This window comes from Triturus cristatus, chromosome 3_2 (assembly GCF_964204655.1).
Source record: "Triturus cristatus chromosome 3_2, aTriCri1.1, whole genome shotgun sequence".
Classification (NCBI taxonomy): Eukaryota; Metazoa; Chordata; class Amphibia; order Caudata; family Salamandridae; genus Triturus; species Triturus cristatus.
The window spans coordinates 661,303,238-661,328,407 of NC_140584.1; the positions used below are offsets into that span (position 1 = coordinate 661,303,238).

General features: G+C 45.3%; 1 protein-coding gene across 1 annotated transcript in view; it reads left to right on the forward strand.

The window, feature by feature from the left end:
* Window positions 1-25,170, forward strand: part of ITGB2 (integrin subunit beta 2) — a 332,357-nt gene that overhangs the window by 192,320 nt on the left and 114,867 nt on the right. The window contains exon 9 of the mRNA XM_085648635.1: window positions 3,303-3,392. Within this exon, the coding sequence (XP_085504761.1) occupies window positions 3,303-3,392 (90 nt within the window). The remainder of the gene's footprint in view (window positions 1-3,302; window positions 3,393-25,170) is intronic.

Consider the following 25,170-nt stretch of genomic DNA (forward strand, 5'->3'; position numbering starts at 1 on the left):
CTAAATGGGTGGAACCCATTTGCAACAAGGTGCAACCAGGTATTTGGTAGCCCTGTAGACGGAAGATACCCCCCTTTGCCTATCATGTCAAAGCATTCTTTTGTTTATTAAACTTAATCAGGCAACTGAAGCATAGAGGTCACAGACTCTGCTGGAGGTAAACTGACTTTATAAAAACGAATTGTTTCTTCCTAAACGTAACCTGTGGAAAGGTAACAATCACCACTATACTTTGGCTAAAGTAATGAATAAGAACTTGTTTTGAGTTTATCACTTGCTCACTGACTTCACAATCATTACTTACTTACTTATCAAGTTTTGGTGACTACCCCAGCCTCATTGTAAATGATTTGCTCTCTCTGACTGTGTTGAATTTAATGGTGAATGTTCTAACTCATGAATTTCAGTCAGCCGCCTGCTCCTCACGCTCATCCAGCACCATGTGGTCAGTCACACCTAAGCTATCCTCTGATCTGCTACAGCCAAACTCCTTTACATCAGTGCTGCTATATGGCTGGAACACAGGTAATCCGAAATACTATTTATCCCAGGGTCCATCTCGCATCCACAGCCGCCCCAAAGAGGAAGGGATCCAAGTTTACTGAAGCACACCTGTGGTTCCAGGAACCTGGGACTGCCCTCAGGCGAAGCCTGAGAGAGACCTTGGGCAACTCTGAACAATGGAAATTACCTCGTGGGTTACCTGCACCAAGGGTGTTCATCAGAATTATCTATAAAATATGTGGCTAATGCCCTCTGCTCCTTCTCTGCTTCACACCTGACTCCTATCTTCTCAGTTTCTTGCTCCTAACTTCCTGGCTATATTAGCCAAACAGGCATATTGCAAGAAATGGCCAGAGCCGAGCGTGAAGTCTTGGCGCGCCTCTTTAAAAGTTATGAATGTTTCTCCAGTGTATAAATCTCTCAGAAGCACCCTCCTACCAAGCCTGAAAGGACATTTTGTCTAATAACTACCTAATCGGGGTTTTAGTCTCCATACGTCAAATTCCCTTTGGAATGGACCCTGTTTTATGACAGTCTGTACAAAACGCTTCCAGATGTTTATGCACCCTGGTTCTTTTGCAGGTTTGTGTGAGGCAATGAAATCAGATGGCCCAAACTGGAGTTGTAGTGAAACTCAGCTAACTCACTAGGCCGAACCGGAAACCAAAATCAGCCTTTGCAAAAATGTTCAAACCAGGCATGCTTGGGTGATTGAAGCCCACCATGCTAGGAACTCAGCCCTGCACGCTTCAGTTCAAAAACTAGGGGAACAGAATGGCCAATCCGGCCCTGCTAACACAGATTAAACATTGCAAATCAAAAACATCAGAGTTCCGATAATGACATACTTTGTGGTAATAGCCACACTGTACCCAATCTAGCAATATAAATGACTGCTATAAATACTCCTCAAATTAACACTTATTCATAAGTACATTGGGTTTCATACAAAAGTTTAATTTTATTTTTTTACCAACCAGTTAGATATATTTGACCTCGGCAAAACACTTTGGATAAATCATATTTAATATAGGAACGTATTTACCTAATGTCATTGTTTGGATGAATGAGGGGTAATTTCGTGTGGTTTCATGCAGGTAATCTACAATAGCTTATTTTACTTTGAATTGGGAATTATGTTTTCATACCTGTAAAACAGCATTGTTGTCATGTAGACAACACATAGCTCTTAGGCCCAATTACCTTGTGTGAAGTGTGAACATACTCCTGGTCCTCAAGTGCACATAACACAGATGATTGTCATCGTCTTTCCATTTAAAAGCAACCTTGGAATTCGTTAGTAGCAATGCAGTAGCATATTGTGCCCATGGGTGTGCCCTGTCAAACTATCACAAGCCAAACAAAAATGGGTGTGCCCATGTCAGACTTACTTATGCAGTTTGGTGTTACAGGAGTGACTGCAGTTGCTTGCTTGGCTTAGAAGTATTGCCATGTTTCCTTTGGGGCTGTGAGCGGTGGAATGCCATAGTCTGATGCATGTGCCATAATACTGAAGCATGGGGTGGCAAATCATTCCTGGAGACACATTGGACGTGTGCTAGCTCGAAGAGCAGCACACATTCAGCATTCATCCTGCATGGTATGACAGAAGGGGTCGCTGACACTTTGCAGCCTCTTGTCTCTTCTGTAATACGGATTGCACCAGCCCACGATATGCATTGGCACAGGCCGAAGGGGGTCTTTGCGTAGAAGTGTGGTGCAGGGACAAAGAAACCAACTATCAGCCACATAGCAGACACCATGGGAAATATCTACAATGACGGCGATAAATAAACGCAAAGCGCGCTTAGCCCTTTGTTATTTATCGCCGTCTATCTCTGGAATTCTCGCCCTGGTAATGCGTTATTAACAACGCGTTACTCCAGGGCTATAAAAATTCCAGAGATAGCGGGGAAATCACTGTTTTGCAGGGAGGAACATCGCTGGTTTTCCAGCGATGTTCCCTGCAAAACTGCGATAACCTTGCTGATACGACCCACAGGGTCGTATCAGCATAATCCACCCCAATGTTAGGGATAGGTAAGTCTGCTTTTTAGCAGACGTTATTTTTTGGAGAAAACAGTGGTTTTTAACAATGCGTTACTCCAGGGCGATAAAAATTCCAGAGATAGCGGGGAAATCGCCGTTTTGCAGGGAACATCGCTGGTTTTCCAGCGATGTTCCCTGCAAAACGGCGATAACCTTGCTGATACGACCCACAGGGTCGTATGAGCATAATCCACCCCAATGTTAGGGATAGGTAAGTCTGCTTTTTAGCAGACGTTAGTTTTTAGAGAAAACAGCGGTTTTCTCCAAAAACTAACGTGGGCTAAAATGCTGGGGCAGCCTTGTAAATATCGCGATGTGAACATCAGCGACATTTACAAGGTTGTCCTGCCCAGTGACGTCCACTTTGCATCTCATTAGAGATGCAAAGGGAGGCGTTGGGTAAAAGAGTGCTAACATGCGCTAATGCATGTTAGCACCCTCTTGTTAATAGGGCGATAGTTTTATCTTCGCTTTTTTGGCTTGAAAAGCCAAAAAAGCGGAGATAAAGCCCTTGTAAATATGCCCCACTGTCAGTGTGCTACTTGAAGGTTCCTCTTGAGAGAGGGTAGTGGAACGGATGTCCCAGGGACCCCCAGGCAAGTAAGGTCAGCTCTTGCCTCCGCCTCCCGGAAGAATCCTGCTCCGCCTTGACATTGCAGGGCTGGGTTGTTTCCTAATGCAGTGTTCCCAGTGCACGTACAAATATATATGTATATATATTTAATGTGTTCCCTTTCTTCTGTTTTCAGGGGCTCAGTAATATGATACCAAAGTCTGCCGTCGGTGAGCTGTCTGCGGATTCCAACAACATCGTCGATTTAATTAAGGAAGCTTACCAGGTGACTTTAAGAAATATCCGCCTTACCTCTCTGGATGAGCATGCCCTTGTCAGTCTTCGATGCAATGGCGTGTAGGGTCTTTTACTTGAGTAGCATTTTTCTGCTCGCTCAAATAAAAAAATAATGGGGAAAAATATGAATGTGACCTAATGTAATGTAACTGATGCTCATGTAAAGGGCTCCAATACCTTTGGGTCGAGTTCTCACTGTGTAAACCTGCAGAAAAAAGCTGGGCTCCTTGCAGCAGCTTCAAGAGTTTAGGAGGGGCCAGAAAAGACCTCCACCTCCAATTACACAGTGCGACCAGTCAAAGTATATTTGTTGTAGAAGACGGGAGATTCAAAGTAACTCAAGGCTCCAAAGATGCAGGTCAGGAGCCAGGAGCTTGTTTTGGATGCATGGTCCCCAGAACACAGCAAAAACATAAAAAGTGGTATGTGACCCGAATTTCGGGCAAATATTGTTCAAGTTAGTGAGATTAACAAGCATTTGCAATTCAATAAGTTTCTCATTCGTTGAGAGTTAGAGCTATTGGCGTTGTAAATGACAATGTCTTTTACCCTTGTGTTTCGGTGTAGAGTGGATGTATGTGGTGTGGAGTGGAATTATGTGGGTTGGATTAGCATTTTTATTTGTGAAATTGTGTGTGGTGTGGAGTAGATTTGTGTAGTAGAATTATGTGACATGGTGTGTAGTGGAATTATGTAGGTGGTAATTATGTGGCACTGAGTGTACTGGAACTATGTTTAGTGGGATTTTGTGTCATGGAGTATAATTATGTGGAATGGCACTTAATGTTGTGGAGTGGTATGTAGTGTAGTTCAACTATTTGGTGCGCTGTTGAATTTTGTGGCATGATGTGGAATTTTGTTGTGTGTAGGGGATGTATGTGGTGTGTCATAATTGTGTTGTTGAATAGAATTATGTGGTATGTTGTCCAATTACGTGGTGTGGAGTGGACATGTGTAGAGTTGAATTGTGTGGCCTTGAAGTGTGTGGCGCTGAGTAAAAATTATGCTAATTGGAATTATATGGAATGGTGTGGAGGGCATTTGTGTGGATTGTGTTACTAAATTTGAAAATGATGAAACACTGAGGTATCAAGAGCAGTTCAAGTGAACCCTTTTTGCAAATCAATGTGCATCTCACAACCGCAGAGGAAGCGAGGAGATCATTTTGAGGTTATGTTCAATCAACATTTGGTCTCTATTTCAGGACATGCATAGATTGTGTGACAGAAATAAAACGGATTGCACAGGAATACACAGACAGCCATAGACACAGACGAAAGAGTCTACAAGGCCACATACAGACACACACTCACATAGATGCAACCATACATATTCAGGCACGTGACCGCTGGCACGCAGACACACGGACATAGCCACAAATGCATGCAGATACACAAACACATAACGCATATTCAGATTGACACACTATAATATATATACAACAGCATACAGATCAAGCCAACAAGTATAGCTTTTTAATGTTAGTGCTTCTACACTGATTTACAATTGTATGCGTGCAGTTGTGAGGATTGTTTAGTTGGAGATTATAAACACAAGTGAATGGAAGGATGTGTGAATGGGTTTAGGGATGACTGAATGCATGTTGAATGAGTGAGAGAATGCAAAGTTAGATGGTAAGAAGAACAGGGCATTTTATGGATGAACTGATTCCCAGGTGGCCAGTAACAAGCAAGACACTGTGTGCCTAATACCATTGAACCCACTTCTATAACACAGAATAGGCTACAGGGATTTCCTTGCCTAAAGGGTTTTTTCGAAACCTCTGTCAGAACTCCCCAGCTATGATAAGCATCCCCTGCCAGGACCCACATTTGAGGAGACTGTAGGGGCCTATTATGGAATTACCACTTTTGCGGATGGGCATGCCAACTCCCTCCCTAGGCCTTTCAGGCTAGTCAGAATGGTCCAGTAGCAGGCCCCGGAGGGAAGCCTTTCGGCTGCTTCTTCTTCAGCAGTTGCCAGACCATAAGTATGGACATAAGGCAGCCTGCCACATGGACCCTAAGGAGGACTACATTTTGCCACTGCAGCCACCGACGTACCGGTGTCAATGTGCTATGGCCCGGGATACGTCAGACAAAAGGGACAGTATAAGCAGGTTTCCTAGTACACATGTGCCAGGCAAAGACGGCTCGTGGTAGTAAACAAACGGTGAGTAGCTAGTGTTTTTTGTAGTATCTTGAACTGAGTAAATAAGCGTTTTCTGAGACATTATCTTTGGCCTAAATATACTACTACTTTATTTCAGAACAAAATCCTTGTGATTTCAGTTAATACCTGCTGTACCATAAATCCCACTGCAAGACCCACCCCCTGCCTTACCACACACAGGCCGCCCCCCTCCAAACCAACTGAGATCCATGTGACCGAACCAATGTGCCGGGCCCCGGTATCAGCACCAGAACCGAGAGGCGAAGCGCTGGGTTCACGAGCACAAAGGAAGCGAAAAACCACAAATGTCCGATCTGAAAAAAATATACAAGCGAGTGCTGTGCTAAAACATAAAACCTGGCGTCTGTGCACAGTAATGAAATAATAATGATGAAAGTAGGCGCCGTGCTAAAATATAAAGCACAGTGCCCATGCATATTTAACTTATGTGCATGGCGGCCCCATGGTCATAAACATAAAAAACATGAAAACGGGCTTGGTGATACAGAATATTAGTAGCACAAAATAAAACAAGTAGTACAAGTAGTCTCTAAACACAACATATGAACACTTACAGCGTAATAAAACTGTTATTGGTCAATGCTCCTTCCTAAAAAACGGAAGAGATGTATCAGGAGCACCAACCAATAAGGAGCCAGGAAAGAAGAGTAAGGCAGGAGGTAACCAATGGCAAGCAGAAGGCGGGATTGCACATGCTATACTGCTTACAGCAGGTCTTGCAGACAGCGCATGCGTGCTGCCTAGGCTCGGCCTAAAAAATTACACCGTTTATATTTTGGGGTATTCAATCATAAAGAATACCTGGTGACGTAAGTAGTTCCTGTTTAAATTTCAGGCTCTTTGAGCAAGGAGCATTGGTTAACACTGAATCTAATTTTGCAGGTAGTACATTTTAACGGACACTGAACCAATAACTCTGGTAATGAATAAATTATGGTATCTAGAAACACTTGTAAATGGTTATAGGTTTTCTCTTCCATGAAAAGATGTGACTTATGATGTATTTTTTCTGAAACGTTGGGAAAACGATTGTCAAACTTGACATTTTAAGCACAGTGGCGTAACGCAAAATAATTGGGCCCACCTGAAGAATGCAATAGGGGATCCCTGAGTCTCCCATATCTCACAGATATTCATTGGGCTGAATAGGGCTCCCTGGAAAGACTGAGGACCCTTGTGAAGTGTTGGGGACCCCCCTGCGCCATGGGGGCTGCAGGGCCTGCTTTATAACCCTGGTTTAGCAAAGAGATTTGAACAAAAAAATGAATGACAACCAGATTAGTACTGAAGGCAGTTTTAAAGCAAGCTATATGTTGACAGACAGGTGTACACACTGAACAGACCTGGTTAGGGAGCAGCATCGCTCCTAGCCTACAACCTGTCTAACAGAAGTCTGTCAGGGAGCGTCAGTAACACGAGTTGGGTCTACTCTTCCGCTATGTAGTTGTCTCTATTTCTCTGTGGCTGCCTGCACTGTGCCCCCATCTATGTGGGCACCATACATGCAGCTTCATTGGTGACCAAATGTCTTGCAGAAAAGAAGAAGCTTTCCTCTTGTCTGTGTGCAATAATCTTGGCACTTGACTGTCATCCTGGCGGTGGCCTCAAAGCAACTGCCTTACTTTCCTTGAACAGACAAGCCCATAGTGAGCCTTACTGAATCACTCATTTTCTGCCATGCGACCTGCCTGACAGCCACTCTGGGAATGCGAAAATCTGCTCTTTGAAGTCCATGACGACTGCTACTTGGGGAGGGACCAGGGCCATCAGTGGAAGGCAGAGGCTTCTTGGTTTAGGTGACTAATATGGGACTATGGAGAATGTACTTCAGGGACCAACTATGCCGTACCAACAAATCTCATCAGGGGAGGCAAACCTTTAATGGGCAGGGTCACCACTTCTCAGCACATCTCAGAAGGTGTATATGTTTTCAGAACAGTATCAACATTTATTTGTAGAAATGATGCATATTTCATGGACAGTGCCAACACTTCGAGCATGGCTGCCATACCAGTAATGGGACCACAGTGCCAGCACATCTTTGCAGGGATGCCTTAGTTTAACTTACTGCACCCTCACCTCTCTGCAAGGCTAATATACTTTTCATGGACAGTATAAATGTTATTAGCAAGGCTGCAATATGTACTTCGAACTTCGAAATCATTTCACATCAGGGGTGCTTTCGTTTTCTTGGACAGAACCAGTACTTTTCAGCGGTGCTCTGATACTTTTAATAGTACAGTAGCTCCCTTCACTGCACATCTGGATTTTCGATGATGAGACAGCCTGGGCCATCACATCCCAGGGCTGTTTTTGGACTTCTGAGGTGCTATCACAAGGAATGAGGATGCTAAGGATATTTAACCATGACGAGTAAATAATGGCTTTATTGTCTTTTGCTAATCACAAATTAAAACTGACCATTAACATCTCCAACAAAGATAATCAGAAATTGAACACAGGTTGTTCAGTCAGAAGGAAATATCTGATTCATGAATTTCTTACTCAATACATAAGTATATGGCACTATTTTTTAAACAATAGTATGATGTTCCTAAATTGAAAATCAAGTTCTCGGTCATATTTACCAGAACATACAATATTAATACAGACTGTTCGGCTATCTGGTCATACTGCATATTTTCATGCCTAGACAGAAGAATTAATGCATTCAGGTTTTTTGTGAGGAGCTCCTCTCTGTATGATGCAGATCAGACTGGGAGATATCACTGATTCAGCGCATGTTTAATAGAAATACATTAAACCACCATCAGAAAAACAGCATCAAATTTGCCCACTGATCACAAACAAGAGCCATGTTTTTCCAAACCTGTCAGACATGGAATCATAGACTGAATGAGGCACCCTTCATCTCAATGGCACATAAACCAAGTGCTGAACATAGTTCCCAAACTCCCAGTCATTATAATAGATAAGATGAGTTTGAACCAGGGTAATAATTATGCAGACTCCTATATATCGTGGTAGGTTTAACTCTGAGGCTAAGGGGCTTATTATGATTACGGCGGTCCTGGGACCGCCATACTTGCAGTGGCTGTCCGGCCATCGCCACTCCTGCAGGTCCGCCTGCCCTGATCCGATTTACACAGGATGTCAAATACTGCTGCTAAATAGCTGTAAAACACCACACCGTTAGGATACCCCTAACCTGAAGTGGAACATGGTGGCATGGGTCAGAAAGTTTTCGGAGATGTGGCCTGGTGAGATGGCGGCCTAGATGTGCCTCTGGGCCTTTCCTAGATCAGCATGAATCACTAACATCACGAACCATCCGTGCAACTATTCTATAGCAATGCCTCATACCTATCTCTGTGATTGTCTTGACTAGTGACAAATATGATATCATCCCTGGGGCTACCTGTCAGGTGGGGTCCCAGCCTGGGCCGGCGGCATGGAGCTTGAATGGAACTGAGATCCGTAATAAGAGGAAGCTGCAGACAAGTGGCGAGCCCCGGTTCTGAGCAGACACAGTGATGGCTCGACTGATGTAAGGCTGGAGCACTAGTATGCCCAGGCTGCACTATTCCGAGCCTTCAGAGGTGTGGCATAATTACTGACCCTGATGCGCAGGCAAACAGCTTGAGGAACCGACGTGGTCCACATAGTGATGTCCGGGAAGGTGGTGATACAATGTTAAGGTGTAAGGTCGGACCATGCTTACCCCAGTATTGGAACTTTCATAGATTCTCATGCTTTGTATCATTCCCCGTCGTCGGAATGGGAGCCTCGGTAAATAAAAAATATATATCATAACCATAGAAACAAAAGAGAAAATAGGCCTAGGCCTCATCTCATTTTGTAGTACATCACCCTCTTTGTGTAAAAGAGCCCAAACTTTTGCCAGGACCAATCAGCACAGCCTCGCCCTTTAGAACCTTCCTGAGAGAGCTCAGAGCCTCAGATTTTTCTACCGCACGTTGTGCTAGGGAGTCTCCACTGAGCTCTGCTCAGTTTTCTCAAATTTTTCTTTTATAAATCTACATTTTAACATCTAGAGTGACATTATGTCAGAAAAGGAAAAGAAAGCCTTATTCAGACCCTGTGCTTCTTGTGGAAAGAAGAGACTTTTCATTGAGGATAAGCATGAGAATTGTATTTACTGCTTATACCCGGAACACAAGGCCACAGACTGCAAGATTTGTCGGACCTTATCTACCAAGACTTTGCGGGACAGAGAAGGTCGGTTGCTGACATGGCTGCTAAGGCTGAAGACCAGGAAGGAGGTTCTCTCTTCAGATGAGGAGGATTCGATTTCTGGCACCTCCTCCAGGAGATCAAAGAAGAGGGGTAGGTCATCTCCCTCCATCTCTGCGGAACCCCCTGTCAAAGCCCCTCACGGGATCTCTGAAAGGTCTGAGGAGGCTGGTCCCATGAAATCTCCTCACGGAAGTGAAAAGGAGAGGCAGGGACAGGCTGCTGGTGTGGACACAGCCTCTAGGGACAAAAAGGAGGTTTCTACATCTTCTCCTCCGTCCCAAAAGGAAAAGCCTGCGAAGAAACACTCTGCAGGAACTCCACAGATGGCTCCGGTGAAGAAACAGCGTCCGTTGACGCTGACTAAAGCAGGTACGTCGACGACGATTTCCATAGTAAAGACTGTTTCCTTGGTTTCGTCGACGGGACCGTCGACGATGTCTGCTTCTGCTTCATCGTCTACGTCGACGGCGGTGTCGACGACGAAGACCACGACGACGATGACAACGACGGCGACGTCGTCGTCGATGCTAATGACGACGAGACCATCGACGGTTGTCCCGTCGACGATGAAGAAAGCTCCGTCGACGAGCTTGCCGTCGACGAAGAAAAAGGCTCCGTCGACGATCCTACCGTCGACGACGATTCAAGCATCGTCAACGACCTCATTGTCGACAACGATTCACACTCCGTCGACGAAGACTACCATGCCGTCGCCGAGTTCATCGTCGATTTCGTCGACGCTTGGGATTCCTTCGACGACGACTCCGTCGACGGCTAAAAATTCTGGATTTTCAATACAGAGATTGAAAATTACACCGGACATGACTTCACCTAGGCGGGTTACGCCTTTACCACCATCTATGCTTCTAGATGAGTCGGAGGACGAGGATGAGATTGAGCAGTATGGGGATGCCTACAGTCCCTCAGATCTGCATGTAAAGCAGCAAGAGACTGATACTGAGGAGTATTATGGGGAGGAACAACAATATGTTCAACAGGAAGTACATCCTCGCACTTTGAGACAGGACATGATAGCTTTACCAGTTGCTCTGGTTACGGACTTGCAGATGATGTTGCAGGACTACAGGGCTCGATTTCCATCACACCCTGACGTTCCACCAGTGCACCCATCTACATCAGTACCGCGAGGGCCGGCAGTGGACTTGCCTCCTCTTCCTAAAGACATTCCGCGTACCTCACCAGTGGTGGTACCAGTAGTGGTTCCTCAGACTTCGATTCCGGAACCTACCAATGAGGATACACAGGATGTGGATACGGATGACGATGATGAGGGGCACGTGGTCCCACTAACTGATCCAGGGGATCCGGATGTGGATCCTGATGACACTGGAAAGCAAGATCCGGATGCTGCGGGGCGGGACACGAACGTGTCGCCTCCGGCAGATATTGGGGGGTTCCATAATCTTATGGAGCGTGCATCTAAAAGATTTGGTCTGCCTCTCACAGTGGAACAGTCGGACTGTTTTCTGTATGATTTTAAGGCACAGTATAAAAAGTCTGTCAGGTCAATTCCCATCATTGAGCATGTGTGGGATGAGGGAATCAAAATTATGCAGAACCCAGCTACGGTCATCCCGGTTCTTCCCCGGCTGGAGAAGAAATACAAGGCCCCTGAGGGCAGTCCTGCATGTCTTCTAGGACAACCTAAGCCTGACTCTGTGATATCTCAGGCCGCGCAAAGCAAGTCCAACAATCCGTCAACACCTTTGACTACGCCTCCGGATAAGGATGGCAGGCGCCTGGACAATGTAGGGAAGAGATTTTCCACTATGGCCAGTTTGTTGGTTCGGGCGGCAAATTCATTAGCCATTCTAGGCAGGTACGACCGCCAAATGTGGTGCGACATGGAGCCGTTTATGGATCTACTACCAGATTCGAGTCAGGAGGAGGCCAAGCAGGTTATCAGGGAAGGAGAGAGATGTTCTTCTGAAGTCATTGACTGTGCTATGGACATAGCCTCTACCGCTTTCAGGGCTTTGGCAGGGTCAGCGGTCTTGCGCCGTCAAGGCTGGTTAAAAGCAACCTGGTTCCATCAGGAAGTCCAAAATAAGATCCTGGACCTTCCATTTGACGGCGAAATGCTTTTTGGCAAGCATGTCGATGAGGCCCTGCAAAGCATAAAGAAGGACACGGACACAGCAAAGTCCTTAGGATCCTTAAATTATCGCAAGGTTCCTTTCAGAGGAGCTCGTGGACGAGGGTTCTCTTCTTATAGAGGCAACCAGCGTCAGTATTCAACGCAGTCAGGACAATCATATAAGAATCAGTACTCAAACCAACGCCAAGGTCAATCGGCGTCTTTCTCTCATTAGTCCCAGAGAGGACGTCAGAATCGTCAGGGACGAGACAATGCCAAGAGGCAATAGCGGCCTCCTGGCTCTGACTACTGTTCCTCCCCTACCAAGAACACCGGTTGGGGGCAGGATCTCCTATTGTCTGGACAGCTGGGTCCTTATAACATCGGACCGGTGGGTTTTGAATATTGTTCAGAGTGGCCATACGTTGGAATTCCAAGAGCTTCCTCCAACGAGAGCTCCGGACGCCCGTCCCTCAAAACATCTCCGACTGTTACATCTCGAAGCCCACCAACTATTCATCAAGGGGGCGATAGAACCGGTACCTCTTTCGCAGAGGGGCAAGGGTTTCTATTCCAGGTTCTTCCTGGTTCGGAAGACGGAAGATACGTGGCATCCTATACTAGACCTAAGGGAGCTCAACACCTATCTCATCAAGCTCTCCTTCAGGATGGTCACTCTTCAGGATATTCTCCGTCTACTGAATCCGGGCGATTTTTTGGCGTCCCTGGATTTAGAGGATGCGTACTTCCACGTTCCAATCCACCCAGCTCACAGGCAATATCTACGCTTCACAGTAGGCAAGAGCCATTTCCAGTTCAAGGTGCTTCCGTTTGGCCTTCGGTCTGCACCTCGGATATTCACGAAAATGCTGGCACCAGTCGCTGCTTTTCTCAGAAAGCAATCCTTAGAAGTGTTCCCATACTTGGACGACTGGCTCGTCAAGGCTCCATCGCTCAAGGCAGCTTCTCAAGCCGTGTCAACTTGCATTCAATTGTTCGCCCACTTGGGTCCTCAGCTCAACAGGTCCAAGTCGTGTTCATACCCTCCAGGTCGCAAAGGTTCCTTGGAGCTATTCTGGACACGACACTATGCACCTCTCGTCCGTCGGAGGAGCGTCAACGCAAGCTGTTCGCCTCCGCTCGTCAAGTGCTGCAGAGGAAAAATGTGTCGGTTCGCCGGTACAAGTCCTTACTCGGATCGATATCATCCTGCATACCATTAATACCGAATTGCAGGCTTCATATGCGTCCTCTGCAGGAGGAGTTGGACAAACAATGGCGCCAGGCAGAAGGGTTGTTCAACGACAAGGTGTGGATAACACCAGGTATGCGCAAGGCCTGCGAGTGGTGGCTGGTAAAGGAGAACATCGCAGTAGGATTAAAATTCCGGACTCCTCCTTCTCCTATGGTGGTGACCACAGATGCCTCCTTAGAAGGCTGGGGAGCGGTACTCCAGGAGCTTCAAATCAGCGGTCACTGGAGTCCAGCGCAGAGCCTAAACCACATCAACCACTTGGAGCTGATGGCTATTCGCTTAGCCTTGCTGGCGTTCCTTCCCAGACTTCAGAATCGTGCAGTGCTGGTCCGGACGGACAACACGACGGCCATGCACTATATCAACAAGCAAGGGGGAACAAGATCTCAAACTCTGTCCAAGGAAGCTCAGACAATCTGGGATTTTGCGATCTCTCACAAGATCACCCTACAAGCCGAGCACTTAGCAGGTTGCCTCAACATCACGGCGGATGCTCTCAGTCGTCAGACGGAAGTGACTCACGAGTGGGAATTAGACCAAGCCACGCTGGAGGGAGTGTTCGAGATATGGGGTACTCCGACCATAGACCTCTTTGCGTCCCCGGAGAACGCCAAATGTCGGTTTTACGCAAGCAAGGTTCCCCATCGAGGATTTCTGGGGAATGCCCTTTCGATTGCTTGGTTCGGCGCATTTTGCTACGCTTTTCCTCCCATTCCTCGAGTTCTCCGGAAGGTCAGGGCGGAACCGTGCAAGATGATTCTCATTGCTCCAGCGTGGGCCCGGCAGTTCTGGTTCACGGAACTCCTGCTTCTCTCTCAGGATCGCCCAATTCGCTTGCCGCTGATTCCATCTCTGTTGTCGCGGGATCAGGGACAGGTGCTCCATCCGGATCCGAAGTCACTACACTTGACAGCGTGGCTCCTGAATACAGAGAATTCCGTCATCTGAATCTCTCCAGGGAGTGCAGGGATATTTTGTCTCAGGCGCGGGCGCCAAGCACTAATAAGACATACAGGGCAAAATGGAAAAGATTTTGTCTGTGGTGCCAGAGGAATAAACTCCATCCGTATAAATCCCTGCCACATCAGGTTTTACCTTACATCCTGTCGCTGGCTAAATCCGGTCTGGCGCACTCTTCTGTCAAGGTGCATCTAGCTGCCATCTCCCGTTTTTGACGAAAGACATCGGGGCCATCTCTATGGTCCGCGAGGATTGTAAAACAGTTCCTTAAAGGGTTGGTTCGGATGTATCCTCCGGTCCGAGCACCTCCACCGATCTGGCAGCTCAACCTAGTACTGGCTCAGCTCATGAAAGCTCCCTTTGAGCCGATTCACAGGGCGGACTTGAAGTTCCTCTCTTGGAAGCTAGCCCTCCTCTTAGCATTGACTTCGGCTAGAAGGGTTAGTGAACTCCAGGCTCTGTCCATAGTAGAGCCTTTTCTGCAGTTCAAAAAGGATGTGCTGATATTGAGAACCAACCCAAAATTCATCCCGAAGGTGCCTTCGGATTTTCATCTGAATGAACCCTTGATTCTGAATTCCTTTTTTCCACGTCCATCGACCCAGGCGGAACGAACATTGCATTCTTTGGATGTCCAGAGATGTCGGAAAATCTATCTCGAGCGCACACGATCTTTCAGGAAGTCTACACAGTTATTTATTTCCTACAGTGCACCAAGGAAGGGGTTGCCTCTCGCTAAGAGTGGCATTTCCCGCTGGATCTCCAGTGCCATTCTATTCTGTCATCAGGCTGCGGGCAAACCTTTGGACAGAAGGGCCCGTGCTCATTCTACACGAGCGATGGCATCTTCAGTGGCTCTTTTTGCTGGAGTTGCTATCAAAGACATTTGCAGGGCAGCAACGTGGAGCAGTGTACACACCTTCACGAAACACTTCTGCCTGGAGTCGGTGGGACGAGATGACGCTGCTGTTGGTCAAGCAGTCCTCAGGAATCTTTTTCATTGAGAGGTGAGCTTTCCCTACAATCCCTCCATCCTGGTAAGCACATTTGGTTCAGTAATGATTGTTTTTCTTGATTACCATGTACTAGTTGTTACTGTAAACTGAGATGGTTATATAAGGCCAAGTGTCTACCAAAATGTGCTTTTGTGATTTACTGCTAGCTATTCTGATACAAAGCATGAGAATCTATGAAAGTTCCAATACTGGGGTAAGAAAACAAGTTACTTACCTGTAACTTTGGTTCCCCAGTATTGGTAACTTTCATAGATTCTCATGCGCCCACCCACCTCCCCTGGGAAAGCTCTGCCGGTTTACTGAGGTAGTAGCTGTTTGCACAACGGCTACGAAAATCTGAGGCTCTGAGCTCTCTCAGGAAGGTTCCAAAGGGTGAGGCTGTGCTGATTGGTCCTGGCAAAAGTTTGGGCTCTTTTACACAAAGAGGGTGATGTACTACAAAATGAGATGAGGCCTAGGCCTATTTTCTCTTTTGTTTCTATGGTTATGATATATATTTTTTATTTACCGAGGCTCCCATTCCGACGACGGGGAATGATACAAAGCATGAGAATCTATGAAAGTTACCAATACTGGGGAACCAAAGTTACAGGTAAGTAACTTGTTTTCTTTTGACCAGTGGGCACCCGACGGGCATGTGAGAGTTGCTGGAGGGGACTCCCCATATTAGAGACGTTGACTGCTTTCTCACGCGTTTTTCAGACAGTTGTCACCTTCAGTATATTATACCTGCCAACTCACATGGTGCCACTGTGTTTCACATGATTTCGGCTCCTTTCACGCAGTCACCAGATGAGGAGCCTAAATCACACTGTACCAGGGAAAACGAGTTGGAAACCACTGTAAACAGTGGATTTCCAGCTCGTTTTTGGAGAATGTTAGCAGCTGATTGCCATTAAAACGTGAAAACACCCCAGGACATCGGCGAGAGCCTTGATGGCCCTTTGATTCTTTCTTTTTTTTTTGGGTGGGGGTGGAGGGCTTGGTGAGGGGCAGAGTGCATTTTTGATAGCTCTCGTCACCAGGCCCTGACCCCTACTAGGCCTGCCCCTTCTCACACAGTGAATTTATTTTGTAAGTTGGCAGGAATGACCATATGCTGTTCCTCAGCATCTAAAATCAGACCCCAAGGGTGAAATATAGCACTCTGAACTTCACTTGGGCAGCAGGTCTGGGAAGGCCTTTGGGGCAGAACATGGCATTTGACATTTATTACGCTGTCCATACTGTGCCTGACCACAACTTGGATGCTAAATGCAATTTGACAGCGTAAAGTACATCTATACTTCCAAAGAAACATATGCGTAACCACTTTCTTAGGCACACAAGAACCCTTTAGGCTCCCAATCCCTTCAACAGACCAAGAGGAGCTGGTGGCCCCACCTCAAAATCTGGCACTCACTAGAGCTGTGTTACTTGAAAGCCTATTCATCTTTAAGACTGAATTGCGGGAGGATATTTAGGCAGACCTTGCTAACAGTCTTGATAGCCTGAGAGTGCACCTTTGCTCTTAAGTGGACTTGTTGAAAACAACCTAGGCTCAGTCTGTGTATGTCTGCTAAAAATGGAATCCTCAGTTGGGAAAATCAAGGGCGAAGAAGAGACTCTGAAGAAGAAGCAGATTTGCTCCATGACTTGGATTGAAGCCGGGATACTAAAGTGTGAAGATCTGGAAAATGAATCATGCCAAGAAAAGACAAAAGTCAAAAACTTAGCAGAAGGGGCCAAGGACACAGACCCAGAGATCTTCCTATCTGTTCATATCCTTGAAGAACCACAAGCTGTCCATAAAATTGAGAGTACCACAGAGAGGGGCCCAGGTGGCCAGGGGTCATAGGCAGACCCAGAGAAATGCTGGTGAATGTATTGAACTTCAAGACAAAAAAAGTATCCTACCAGCAACCAGAAAATTTGACAAATTCTCTTTCCAAGACTATGCATGGGAACTATGCCATTGTTATAACCCCTGCTTCTCTCCTGCAACGTGTGTCATTAAGGCAGATGACAGATTTGGCATTACCTTCAGCAGTTGAAAAAACAGAACATACCACTTCACAGACAAGGATCAAGCTGCCCACCTGCTAGACATCCCTCTGTTGGATGCTGAGGGGGGCCGAAATAAACATGATTCTCCCCTATAAACATACTGTGGATGTTGACCAATTGAGAAGATGGGAAAAACCACACATGCAAAAACAGAGAGAATATAGACTCCTATCTTGGCTATGTAAAGATTTTCCTTGGTGGCTCTACTTTTTGCATGCTTCAAGAATGATCTCCAGCTCCGATTTCCAAGGAACACTGAAACCATGACCTCTCCTCCTCTTGTACTGGTCTGCTCCACTAGAGGCAAAGTGAAAACTTTTCCTAATGGATATGAAATCATTGATTCTGGGATTCATGTGTTGTACTCCCTTGACGTTGTTTGTTTATATTTGCTACAGGTGGGAAAGACCGTCTACACACTTTGCAGCCTCTGCATTGGCATGCTCATTAGGTTGCCCCTATATTGGTACAGACAGCCACAGAAAGATCCCCATATGAGGAATTCGAGAGACGCCCTTGTCTGTGCCCCAAAGTGCTTGAACTCTTCTCTCTCAATACAAAAGTTTCAAATTCCCAATGGCCTAAACTTTTTTCCAACACATCTGGGAGGAGCGATACGATGTAGTGGACTTACAAGAGATGCATCTTACCCACAGGGAGGAGTTCTATCCCATTGCATTTAGAACCCCTACCATTACAAAATGCAATGGAGAAACATTATCTTCTCATTGATCACTTGTGTTTACTCCTCTAACCCATACGACTGACAGGGAAGGCAGATATGTTATAGGAATAGGCACATTGCAGTCTAACGCTCTCACAGTGGAGAAAGGCTATGCTCCTAATACAAATCAAGACTCTTTAATCTCCTTCCTCAGGGCCTTATGGGAGTTAGTATTAGGAGGGATATTACTTACAAGAGGTTTTAACTCTATATGGGACCCCTCACTAGATAGGATAGTGCAGTCTTCGTCTCACCAAAGGGCTTTTTCTAAAAAACTGAAAAACAATTTAGAAGAAACTCTTGAATAGAACGTAATGTGAATGTGTGAGATTACACCTTTTTCTTGTACATTCACAGGTCCTACTCCAGGACAGATTAAATACTGTCTAATAATGCATTTCTGCAGTGGATGCAAGAAATTGTGATCCATCAGTTTCTTCATTTGATCTCTGTTCTTTGGGTGTTGAACTGAGTAGACCGGGGAGATGATTTTTCACATGGCAGTTCTGAGAGATCCGGTAGTAATATATGAACTGCGGAGTCACATCATTGATTATTTTACATACAACTTCCCACTGGATACTGGCTGGGCATGTACCTGGGATGCATTCAAATCTATCATCAGGGGTCGATGTATTGCATCTCTGGCCACAATATTTAAAACCAAGGCATGCAGAGTGTTACTTCTTAGAGTATCAACCAAGTAAAGCTGAGACAGAGCATAAGGAAAAAAGTCTTGAGGTTGCTACAAATGACAGTAATGTCCCTGAGGGCAGAGCTAAATGCTTTAATACAACTAGAGCCGAGCTTGCCCTCCTTACACTTAAAAAGACCTCTTACGCTCAGGATAACAAATGAGATACCCATTTAGCTAGACAACTGAGACAAAAACAAAAATTAAAATGTGTAGGGGAAATTAAACTAACATCAGGCCATACAGTGGAACTAGGCTCTGATATATAGGTGTGTTTTGTGCCTTCTCTCAGGTGCTCCACACCCACTAATTGCCATACTTGCAATCCATTGACTTAACCCATCTAACCTCAGACCAAAGACACAACCTTGAGGCTCGTATATCCCAGGAGGACGTCAAGGCAGCTATTAAAACTATTAAACCACATAAAGCTCCATGCCCGACGGCTTCACTTTACATTTCTATAAAGCCTTCTCTAATACAATGACCCCACACATAACCCAGTTCTTTACTTTTATAAGACATAGTGGTATGACATCCCAACACTGGCTGGGGCCAAGATCTCACACATTGTAAAGAAGGGGAAGGATGTGGCCCAGTGTGCCTTTGGGTGCAAAATTATTAATAAAACACTCCTGGCAACAAGTCAGCAAATGATATTTCTATGGTTGATTTACCCTGATCAATCTAGCTTCATAAAAGGGAGGCAAATGCATGACAACATAACAAGTGTGGTCCACCTTCTTGAAAAAAGTGAACAGCAAGGTTATCCCAGCAAGCTTGATGCTAAGAAGGTCTTCGACCGGGTGGACTGGGGCTTTTTAGAGCAGAACCTGCAGAGGTTCGACATTGGCCCAACCTTCATTAAGATGTTAATGGTGGGATACCATTCTGCCACCTCAAGTGTCCAAGTTAATGGGACTTTCTCTGAGCCCTTTCCACTAAGGACATGAATAGCTTTCCCCATTACTGTTTGCCCTAAGCATCGAAATCTTTGCGACCAAAATAGGAGCAGATGAAGGAATAAAAGGCATTCCATTTCTAACAAAGGTCATAAGATTATGCTATTTGCAGATGATATATTACTATCTGTAATATCCCGGGTCACCTCCTTGCAGCAACTACTCAGACAACTTTAAGATTATGAATCAGTGTCGACATTCACAATCAACAGCAATAAATCTGAAATTCGAAATCTTACCCTATCACACAAGTAACTCTACACTCAGCCCAGACCCCTCTTCGACAGGGCAGGAAATATTTTAAATATATAGGTATCAATATTACCCCCAAGCTACATGATCTGTACTCCACTAACTATCCAAGACTTTCAGGCTGGGTAGAATTAAGGCAAATAAAATAACTATCCTTCAGGCCCTCCCAAACACAGATAAATAATTCTCCAGATCAAGTCACTGATGTGTTTTATTTGGCTGAGACAGTGGGCTAGACTCAGTTACAAGATACTAAGGGCTTCCAAATGAGGAGGAGGTTTGGCTCTCCCTGACGTCCTGCTCTTTTATGTAGTGGCCCAACTCATGATTGTAGCAAAGAGGGCCCTTGGGGCATCTCAGAAGCCCTGGGTTAATATGGATCGAGCTGGTAGGGTGTGGATCCTGAATATTGACTACAGAATATCATGGGAAACTGATATTGTAGACAAAATCTCACGGGACAAAATATCGGAAGTTCAGTATATGTACCTTGACGACATATTCTTACAATACATACATGTGGAGTTAAGAATAGTAAATCTATACTTCCCCATATCCACTTACCTTTCAATATTTTGCTCCCCAATATTTTGTCCAAGATATTAGTGTGCCACGATATTCTTGTACTTGAGTACAATCAGCTGGCAGGACAATATAGAACGTGGTTTAGAAGCCCGGGTAGGATAGACCTGCTAATGTAACCATAGCACCCTCACAGAAACACATTAGAGGTAAAGGATAAGCTTACCAAAAGTTCTAGAGACTTTTCCTTCCCATCATGTCCCTACACACCACAATCCAGCCTTCTCGCCTGCTCTACACCTGGGGCCTTTCGGTTGTTGAAAAGCTGGGGACTGTCTAACGATCTCTGATATGTTTAAGAACCATGAGATGCTATCCTATGAGGCCTGTAAACAAAAATGTCATCTTCAAACGGGTGAGCATTACCACTATGTACAACTAAGCACTGGGTGATTCTTCCACCCATTCACACGGCAGCCACAAGAGACTTATCTCCACAAGAACATTTTGTGAAGAAAGTTGGAGCAACTAGAGGTTGAATCACTACTTTATACAGTATCTTGCTACTTACAGCCACCACCTACCCTCATCCATTGAGGGCACTCTGGTCTAAGCTTGCAGAGACTACCTATAACTGACTTTAAATGGGACAACTCCATGCAGGATATGTAATAACTTCTGTAGCTCAGGAGGTAGAAAACACATTTCAACTGGTATTGTTACTCCACCACGCTCAAGAAATTAAACTCATATTCAAGTACATTGTGCTGGAGGGGTTGCGGTGTCCTGGGGAACTTCAAGTACATATGGTAGGATGCCACTAATCTTTTTTTGGGGCTGAAATTCTGGCGGCTATGAAAACGATCCTGGGATATTCAGTGCCAGCTGACTTTGCCTTGATAATATTGGGCCTTAGACACCCTGCCTTCAACATCAAACTAATAACGATCAAGTGTTTTTGTTTTTTTCAAACATATTTTATTGAGCATACACACCAAGCATTAAATCAGAAGACATGATGTAGTATGGTCGCATGGTAACATGTATAGTCTCAAAAGAAACAATAACTTATGCACATAGCATAGTAGTACCTCGACACTACCACCGTACAGCAAGCTATGTAACAAAGGAAGATAACCACATCTGCACATTACTCCCCAAGTGCTGCCCGGTTTAGTCCCAGGATAGTTGACCCTTGAGAGGTATTTATCTGTGCAAGGTAACAGTCTTTGGTAACCATGTCTCTTCCAGTTAAGAAAACCAAACCCATGTCCACGCCCACCCCCCTCCCACCCCACAGACTCAGCGTAAAACATATACATTTAGTTGGCCCATCCCAATGCAACATAATCATGGAGGTCTAATCCTTCACACCGTAACAGTAACCATCATTGTATTGTATAGATGTGCTTTAGCTCAAACTGACCTCAGCTTTCTGCCCAAAAAGCACCGGGGGGGGAGGTTATATGGACAACAGCAACCAACCCTTCCAGCCACACATTCCATTCCAGAGAAATGGATGTCTTACACAACCCCCTATGTTCCTCCCTTTGCAACTCTGCCCTTCCCAATCTCACCATTTCACTGTGCCATTCCTGTAGTGACGGCGGTTTGGCGGTCTTCCACCTCATGGTAATGTTACGCTTAGCTAATATTAAGGCAAGATTATCAAATTTGTTAACTGGGTTTCCCTTTTTCCCCTTGGACCCAACCCCAGCAGGCAGAACTCCAGCGAGACATTATTCCCCATCGGATAACAATCAAATGATAATGTGGGAATCTCTAGGAGTTTCCAAGACAACCCTGGCAGGCTCTGGGAGAAGACAGAATCCCCACCTATATATCAGCCAAGTAACTCTATGGAATACCTTGGCTATAGAATAGCTAACCTCGCAGAAATCGTTTAAATTAGATTGGGAGACACTTTTATCCCTTCTTTCCCAGGGTTTGCCCCAGGCGGTTTGCCCCATACATCTGAGAGCTCTTAATCTGTTCCATTATTATTGAACCCTGTGACCTTTCAGGGATGTGAAAGATGCCTCTATGGAAATCTGTTGCACTGGGATAGGATGCTCACCATATGTATGTATGTATGTATGTATGTATGGGATTTATAAAGCGCCGGAATCACCCTGTAGGGGTATCTCCGCGCTGCAAGAGAGAGAGGGCACAGGACCAGCACCGAATCAGTCCCGGAATAATTCATTCTTCAGGAGTATCCTGAAACGAAGAGTGGGGCATTTGTTCAGGGCCTCTGGCAGAGTGTTCCAATATTTCGGGGCAAGGTATGCAAAAGTTCTGCCACCTGTTCATAATTTCCTGTAACGGGGGACCATAAGCAGCCCTTTATCTTTGGATCTAAGCAGGCTGCTCTAATAGTAAAATTTAAACTTGTCTGCCAAATAGTTAGGACTCATACCATAAAGAGCATAATGGGTGAGGCAACAAAGTTTGAATTTAATTCTCTGGCGAATAGGGAGCCAGTGAAGCTGTCTCAGCAGCAGCCTAGAGGAGGTACAAGGCGGCCTTTTGAGAGCCAGGCATTCAGCAACATTCTGGACTATCTGTAGTCTACTCAGAAGAGATTTGTTTGCTGATGCTAAAAGAACATTACAGAAATCAAGTCGACCAATGACCAGTGCCTGAATCAAAGTTCTTCGGACAGATAGGGGCAGCCACTGTAACACTCTGCGCAGAAGACCCAGAGTGTGGTAGCAGGTCCCTGAGGTGGTCATGACTTGATCCTTCATAGACAACAAGATATCCAAACGGACCCATAGATATTTTGCCACAGGGGGTAGGGGCTGGGCCCAAAACAGCAGCCACCAATTTGGGGACCAGGTTGTTTGAGCCGAGCCAAACAGTAGGATTTCGGTCTTGGCCGCATCCAACTGGAGGACGTTTTCTGTCATCCAGGCTGATATGGCTAGCATGCCCTTAGCAAAGCGATGTTCAACTAGCTCTATATCCTTATCAAAGGATAAGAGCAGTTGTGTATCGTCAGCATAAGAGTGGGGAGTAAATCCGTATTCCCTAATAATCTTAGCAAGGGGGGCCACGTAGACATTAAACAGGGTAGGACTTAAACAAGAGCCCTGGGGCACCCCCTTAGTGAGCTTCAGGGTTTGGGAGCGAAAGGGGCCTAGATTGATCTTCTGGGTGCGTTGATCTAAAAAGCTAGTAAGCCATTTAAGTACCTGTCCCTGCAAACCAGACTCTCTCAAATGATAAATCAATTTCTGATGAGAGACGGTATGAAAGGCTGCTGTCAGATGCAATAAAACCAGTAGCACTGCCTTGTTATTATCCAAAGCCATTTTTATGTAATCTGTGACACCAATGAGGGTAGTTTCTGTAGAATGGTTGGGTCTAAACTCAGACTGTGAAGGGCCGAGGATGCCTTGAGATTCGAGATAACCCATCAGCTGAGTGTTGACGTACCCTTCCATCATTTTGCTCATAAGCGGCAGAAGCGAAATGGGGCAATAGTTGGCACTCATCTCAGCGGGTAACTGAGCTTTCTTCTTAATTGGTAGCACTTGAGTGGCATTCCAATCAAGTGGGAGTACCCCTTCACGCAAAGATGTATTAAGGATGTCACAGATGGAAGGGGTCAGGAGAGGAGCTAGTAGGGCAAATACATGTGCTGGCATCACATCCAGAGGGGATCCAGATTTTGCTGCTATTAGCATGGCTTCAGCCTGAGGTGTCTGAATCGCATTAAAATGCTGAAGGCCTTCATCATAACTTCTAAGGTTTGAGGGACGCAAATTTGAAAGATCCAAGGAATTGGGGTCTTGAGGAAATTGATTGTAGATTAAGTTTATTTTTTTATTGAAATAATTAGCTATGCTGTCACATAGTCCCTGGGAGGGGAGAATCTGCTGGGTACAGGCTGAAGAATTGGTGAAAGTGTTGAGAATTTTATAGAGTTCCTTCGTTGAATTACCTGCCTGATTGAGCTTTAATATGACATTGGCTTTTTAAAATCTTGTGATAAGAGGTGAGAGCTTTTTTATAGTTAAATTTCTCCGTCTCCGTATGGGTTTTGCGCCAAATTTTCTCCAGATGTTTGCATTTAGATTTTTCATTCCGTAAGTCAGGTGTGTACCAATCAACACTTTTTTTATGAGTGTTAATTTTTTGCCGTTTCAGGGGGCAAGGGTATCTATCACAGAAGTTATGGCCCCATTGAAGACCCTAAGCTTAGTGACAGTGTCCATATGTTCATTGAATATGGGAGGCACAAACTGTTTGCTAAAAGAGTCAGATGTGACTTTATGCCATTGTCTTCGGAGACTGTTTTGGGAGTACAAAGGAGTTTAATTTCTAACGCAGCCATTAATCCGGAACGGAATTAAAGAGTGATCTGACCACATCACTGGACAAGGGGATCAGAAGATATAAAGGGTGCGTTAGTGAGTATGATGTCCAAGGTGTGCCCTGCCGAATGGGTAGGTCCGGTATTGATCTTCGCGAGGCCCAGAGAGGCCACATCGGCCAGAAAATTAGCAGGCTTTGTGTTCTTCGCTATGAATATTAAAATCCCCTAATAACAGAAAGTGTTTGGAGGTGATAATATGAGGGGCAATTTTCTCCATCATTTTTAAATTAAAATCTTTCAGAGGCACAGGAGGGCGATATATGAAAGCGCACTTTAGACTGTCCTGGCGGGTCAAATCAATTTTAAATATACACATTTCCATATCATTATCAGAAGCGGAGTCAAAGACTGCGACTTTCAGCACATTTTTGTATATTATGGCGACGCCACCTCCCACTTTTCTTTCTCTGTCGTTAACAGAGGAGGCAGGGTGTCCTTTCTGT